This window comes from Aquila chrysaetos, chromosome 24 (genome assembly GCF_900496995.4).
Source record: "Aquila chrysaetos chrysaetos chromosome 24, bAquChr1.4, whole genome shotgun sequence".
Lineage (NCBI taxonomy): Eukaryota > Metazoa > Chordata > Aves > Accipitriformes > Accipitridae > Aquila > Aquila chrysaetos.
Window position 1 is genome coordinate 8,267,544 of NC_044027.1, and position 6,584 is coordinate 8,274,127.

Sequence of the window (6,584 nt, forward strand, 5' to 3'; positions counted from 1 at the left end):
TCACATTAGAGACATTTACTGCTGGAGGCATCTCCTGTGCTGCTGGCAGCTGCCGGCACACTCCTGCGGAACCCTGGTGCTGGGTGCCGGCAGCTTGTCCTCCACTCACGTCAGTTTGACAGATGCAGAAACTCCTCGTCCTCTGCAAGCGGAGAGACGCACAGGGTGACGGACAGACCCGCAGACCCCCTCTTCGCCCCACAGAGAGGCAGCGATGGTTGCTACTTCTCACTTTGGCCTTGCCATCAGTGATGGGGGAAGTGGTCTAGACCCTCTGTGCACCCCCATACTGTCCTGGGTTGTCACTTGGTGTCCCAGCACCCGCTACGGTGGCATTAATGGACTTCATATTGGTGACAAGGATAATAAAAGATGGGCTCTTCCCTAAGACATGTTACTCTGGCCCCATCTCCCATCCGTGGGGGCATGGTAAGCCCCCAGCTCCAGCCCCGCTGGGACCAGGCTCGCCCAGGGCTGGCTGTGGTTGAAGACCCCTTAGCTTGGCCCTCTCTGTGGGAAGATTTCCCCCGTAATGCTCCTGAAAACCTGCTTGTCCATTCACCCGATGGCTGAGCGGTGCCTCTTGTGTCTCCCAAGGAGGTTCTATATGGAAACCCCTGTGCTGACTAGAGCTGGAGGGTCTGGCATATGTCGCACAGAGGGTACACCCCTGGCGGGGAGCCTGGTTTCATCCTTATTTGGTCTCAGGGTCCCTACACCCCCTGAAAATCTTTCAGTCACTCTTCTCTCACTGGCATACCCTGCCCAGGGGCTGTCACCTCTGCTGCTCCCCACTGCAGCCCAGCCTGCTCAGGGACCTTCTCCCTTTTATCAAGAGCATTTTGAGAGTTCAGCTGTGGCCTCAATATGTCTGCAGCCTATACAGTCCCCCTGTACGATACTGTCTGTAGATTAATGACGATATTCCTCAGTCCATCAGAGTCCCTGACCCAGGACAGACCCATCCCAGGCACAGCACAAAACCATCTCAGACCCATCCCAGGCTCATCCTGGACCTATGACAAACCCATCCCAGGCTTATTCCAGACCCAGGACAGACCCATCCTAGACCCATCCAGACCCAGGACAGCCCTGTCCCCATCCCAGGCAGACCCAGCACACCCAGACCCAGCCCAGAGCAGGACAGGAGATGGTGCAGGCTGCTGCCCTGGCTCCCCCAGCACAGCACAGTGTGGTGCAGGCAGGGTGCGGGCAGGGTGGGGGTACCTGCCAGCGGAGGAGCCCCACAGTACTCCTTGCACTCCTTCTCTGAGTAGAACTGGTTCCCGTTGCCCTTGCAGCCTCCGTAGCTGAACGTGATGCACTTGCCCTGAGCTGCGTCGAAGGCCCAGCGCATCACCGGCTTCTGGCAGGGACCCTGGACGACGGGCAGCCTGCAGGCAGCTGCGGGGACAGGGGGCTGCTCTGAGGGCAGGGTGTTCAGAGCCCCCCACACCTCCCACATGGATGGTGGACATGTGGGGTTTGAGGCCACTCTCGGATCCCCTCTGATGCCTCAGCAAATGCACCTCCCGTGCCCTCGCCCAGTTGGAATGTCTCCTGGTCACCCTGCTCACCTTCCGTCCGGCATGCCTGCAGGCACTCCTTCTCCGAGTAGAAGTTGTTGCCATTGCCCAGACAGCCACCGTAGAGGAAGGTTTCACAGGCCATGGAGGAGGAGTTGTAGAAGAAGCGGGAGACCATCCCACTGCAGGGCCCGGAGTCCTGGCTCAGCCGGCACGAGTCTGTGGACAAGTGTGGCATGGGCTGTCACAGGCAAACAGGGATGGAGAGCAGGGGGACGCCCGATGCAGCTCCCCTCCCCTGGGACGTACCTTCCTTATTGCCAATGTAAGGGGGCAGGGGTCCCGTGGCTGAGCCCTCCTCAGGAGGCAGGACTGCTCTCCGTGCCCTCTGCACGGGGAAGGAAGCACAGAGCTGCGGTCAGCCCCTGCCTGTGGGATCTGCTGCCCACCCCATTGCCCCTGGGCCCCTGCTGCCCCCAGGATGGGCTATGTCAGGGGCAGCTCTGCTGGGTGCTGCAGCCCGTGCAGGCTCCAGCACTCCTCGGTGCTCCCAGCACGTCTCCAGTCATTGATCTGCAGTCAACAGGCTGTGATCCCTCCACACCTCATGGTCTTCCCAGCCCTGTGCTCATCCTGTGTGCAGGCCAGGTTCATATGTTGTGGATAAAGATACCCACAGTGTCCCAGTCATGCCCTGTGCTGGGGACGTGTCCCTGCTTTCGCTGATGCAAGGTGGTGTGTTACCTGCTCTCAAGTCAACAGGGTTGTTTCTCCTATGAAAGTCCCATCCCCTCTTGAAAATCTTTCTAAACTCAAGCCTGTGAGATTGGGAGGTGCTGAGTGATGGTAGCCAAAGGACCAGTGGGGTGCTGAGCTGCCTCCCCATCCCTGGAGAGGGGGTCTACAGCCTGGCTGGGACACCCACAGGTAGGCAAGGAACAAGGAGACACCAGGCTCCGCATGCGGGAGCTTTCACCCCACGAAAAAATCAGAGTAGGAAAGAGCCATTGCCTTCTGCTTGGAAACGAGCCCTAGTTCCCACCTGACCCCCAGGACCCTCACCCTGCAACCCGCACCTGCCTGTCCCCCTGTCCTCGCAGGCAAAGCCTGTCAGCGGAGATGAAAGAGCATCTCCCAATATGTCCTGCCCACGGAGCCTGGTCCCCAGACACAGGGTCTCCAGTGGGTTTGGCTTGGAGGGAATGTCCCCAGCCTTGATCCATCTCAGGAAGTCCCAGCTGGACCACTTACCTGGGGGGCAGTTGCAGTCTCCTGAGGAACACATTCACCTGGGCCAGATGACAGGAAAGAAGATCAGCAGCGTGAGAGGGGAGGCATCCTGACAAACTCATCTCATTGTGGTCCTGCACCATGCACACACAGGACCCCAAGGAAGGGGACGCCCTCCCAGTTTCACCCCAACTTTCTTCCCCCCTTGCTTCTTTCCACCTCCCACTCACAGGAGCATCACCCTAAAATCCCCACACCCACCTGCATCATGCTAGCACCTTCTGAACCCCAGGCTGAGCAAGGAACTCCTCAGGTCCTGGGAGTACCTAGCCATGGGGAGCAGTCATGAGTGTCCCTGGGTGTCCTGTGCCCACGTCCCAGCACAGCGTTGTGGGTGCATTGACCTGACAGCCCAGCAAGGACCCCACCGACTGGAAGCTCGTGGAAGCCTGACTGATATGTGGCCATATCTCCTTCCCATCCCATCCTACCAAAGCCCTCGTCTCTCCTCTTTCCATCCCGACCGTCCCCCCATCTCCCCAGCCTCACACACCAAGAAGGAGCAGCCCCAGTGCACCAGCATGTTGGGGGAACAGGCAGCAGGAGAGGCACGTGGTGGGTGGGTTACCTCTGTTGGCCAGGATGAAGATGGAGTCTGCAGGGATGCCCATCTCCAGAGCCAGCTGCTGGAAAGCATCAATGAGGTCCTTCCGCAGCTCCGGACTCCTCCCTGGGCAAGGGAACAGGCTGTGAGTGGGGTTGGCATGGGAGGGGGTCTGCATGCAGCCCCTCAACCACCCATCAACCCGCAGAGCTAAAGCAGCTGCAGGCAGGCCCAGTATCAGCCTCCTGGTCCTTCCCAGCCTCTCCTCCATTATTCTTGACCAACCTTGACCAAGGATTTGGACAAAGTGGTTTAATGTTTCTCAGTCATGAAAGACAGCGTCTTCTGCCACTTCAGGGCCTCGGTTTCTTCCAAGCAGATATTGCCACCTTCATCCCAAACAACAGGCTGGTTTGGACATTCATTGTGTGATGTGGCTCTAAGCTGAGCCATAAGACTCAACCTCTGCTGTGCTGAAGATGAGCTGGTCCAAGACACCACTTCCAAAGCCATGGTCAGTTCCCTCAAGGCCAAGGGACCTGAGGAACCCTTGGGTGGTGTTTCTGACCTGCACTGAGAGCACCCAGAGCCTGCTTGCCCACATGTGCCATAGCCAGACATACCATACAGCTTCAGGGTAGTGCTTGGGCCAAAATTACTTTCTTTCTTCATCAGAATGACAGCATATTCTTCATAGTTGGTGCGGAGCACGTATGACCGGATAGACACGTCCCATTCTGGGTGAGACAGAGACACAAGGGACATCATTCCTGCCCCTCAGGGAGAAATGGGGCAGTGTAAGACAGCCCCAGAGCTGGGGCCTGAAGTCAGGCAGCTAATTCAAGAAAATAGTTGATTTTGGGGAAGCAGACTCTGATACAACCCTGACTCCCTTTAGGCTCACCAGTGTATTCTTAGTTGAGGGGATTGGAAACCAAGAGTTGCGGACAACTGAGATACCACCAACACTCCTGAACCACGGCTGGTGGGAGCCTGCCCCAGCCTGGGACCTTGGGGACAGGAGGGATCTGCTGGAACATCTCATAGTCCCATGCCTGTGCAGGGACAGTGCTGAAACAGCTTATTTCCCTCAACTTCACTCGATACTTTGGCTGGAAATGACACAAACTGTGGTGCGGCTTCTGAGCCCTGCTCTCCTGAACCCCTTCCCCAGCTGCCAGCTGTGCCCAGCGCAGGTTCCCATCACCCAGCCATGCCGCAGCTCTTGGGGCTGAGCAGGTCGGCAGCGAGCTCAACTTACTGGGGTTATAGTAGGTGTATTTGCCGGGGGTGCTGGTTTTCTGGTACTCTCCCGAGACGTGCGTGCAGTCACCTTGCCTGGAGGGAGGAGGAAAACACTCAGCTGCTAGAAGTGATTGTTTTTCCTGGTTATTGCATGAAAATCATGTCTGGGCCACCGAGGCCATGGCATGGGACACTAGAAATCCTCCTGCCCAAGGCATTGGGTATTTGAGCCCAATCCAGCCCCTCCTCAGGGCTCTGATGCCAGCCAGAGCAAGCAACCGCCATGTCTTGTCCCAGCCCCTGAGAGACAGAGCACCCCTGGGTGGCATGGCTTTGGAGGAGGCTCGAGCACCCATGGCAGTGCCCCATACCGCAGTCTGGTGCTGGCGGTGCTGATCTGGTCGGCGCTGGGGCCAGGGCCCAGCACCAGCCTGCCCATGCTGAATTTCTCCTTGTAGTTCTTCATCCATTTGCAGGTTGTGCCGATGGCAATGTCATACCACTTCCCATACATCTGCGGGGAGAAGAAAGGAACGTCTCCACCACGAGCCCTCTCCACTGAGGTGGGACGTCTCCTGGTTTTCTGCAGAGCTGAAATATTCATGTCCCAGAGAGCAACTGGGGTGCGCAGGGTGCCAAGGCCAGAGCTGCTGCGGGATTTGGGAAGGAGATCAGCACTGAGCAGGATTTTCCTGGGTCCCCTAACCACCAGGCAGGGCTGGAGGCATCAGGCTGGCATCCCGCTGCGTGTCCCAGGGGAGCCCAGATCCAGGGACACATGTGGGGCTGTGCAGAGCCTGGCGGGGGACAGGGCTGCCTGCGGGAGATCTCTCAGGCAGCCCACATCCCGCATGAATCCTGTGCGCTGGGGCTGCCTGCGGGCCCTGCCCACACCTCTTAGGCTGGGCAGATCAACAGATGTCGCACAGGATTCATCTGTCCCAGCCGCTCAGGCTCCAGCTGCCCTGCCTGGAACTTTTCCAGGGTGAGGCCATCCCAAAGGCTGGTGCTGGCAGGCTGGCACCCCCTGACCAGTGCCCAGGGAGGGCCACACTGCCAACACCTGTCCTACACAGCCTGACATGGGCATACATAATATCACCCTTCTTTCTGGAGGAAAATGAAATAAAGCTTTCCCCCATCCCTTCTGCCCCCAGAATTAAGGGACCGCAAGCCGCCGTTACCCGCTCAGCCTCAAAATTCTCCTGCACTTGGATATCCTCATCCTGGTCCCTGATGGGTGTTCCGCTGGCCACAGCGAAGAGGAGGAGGGAAAGGAGACCCCACAACACCATGGCTGGTGGCTTTGGAGTGCCGCTGAGCCCCAGCATGCCGGTGGGATCCCGGACTCTGTGCTGTCCCCACTGCGCAGCAGTGTGACCTTCAGACCACAGCCAGCGGGGCTGGCCAGCCTGGCTGGGGGGGGCCTGCCAGGGGGGGCATGGGGCAGCTGGTGGCCCTGCACGGCCCGGCCATGTGGCCCTGGGGCTCACTGCTGCCCTCAGCAGCGGTGGGGATTTGCAGAGAGCTGGTGTGGGGTGCAGGAGGGGAGGTGAGCATCCTCCCGCCGTGCTAGGCTGAGCTCCTCACCCTCGCCTGTTTCTACACCACCACTTGGTCCAGACACAGGGCCAGGACCTGCCCATCTCCTTTATTCTACCTTGGGATTCATATTCCTACCCTGGCATCCTGCAGAGAGCCCTGACAGTGCCCCCAGCCCTGGCAGACCAGTCTGACCCTGCAGAAAGGAGAGGACTGAGGGTCTCCTGCGCTCACCCCAGGCTGCCTAATCCTGAGTAGTGTCTGTAAGGAGCAAAGCCTGCACTGCCTGCTCCCCTTCTGGACCCCCTTCACCGGGGGTCCCAAGCCGGTGGCCAATGCCCAGGAGACGGCTGGGTGTCACCCACCCCACAGCTGAGGGTCCCTGGTCCTGGCAGACGCAGTAGGTGTGGGTCACGCAGTCCCTCCCCACCACTGTT

General features: G+C 58.9%; 1 protein-coding gene across 2 annotated transcripts; it reads right to left on the bottom strand.

The window, feature by feature from the left end:
- Window positions 1-6,041, bottom strand: LOC115335408 (alpha-1-microglobulin/bikunin precursor). Of its 2 annotated transcripts, XM_030001034.2 has the most exons (10): window positions 5,790-6,040; window positions 4,977-5,119; window positions 4,622-4,698; window positions 3,984-4,097; window positions 3,385-3,486; window positions 2,778-2,815; window positions 1,836-1,914; window positions 1,578-1,745; window positions 1,228-1,404; window positions 1-142 (listed from the first exon to the last, which is right to left on the bottom strand). In XM_030001034.2, the coding sequence occupies exons 1-10, from the start codon at window positions 5,934-5,936 to the stop codon at window positions 111-113; spliced, it is 1,077 nt and encodes a 358-aa protein (XP_029856894.1). In that variant the 5' UTR covers window positions 5,937-6,040; the 3' UTR covers window positions 1-110. The 2 variants fall into 2 exon arrangements, with proteins under 2 accessions (XP_029856894.1, XP_029856895.1); XM_030001035.2 differs by lacking the exon at window positions 1,228-1,404 and having other exon boundaries at window positions 5,790-6,041.
- Between the last annotated feature and the right edge of the window lie 543 nt (window positions 6,042-6,584).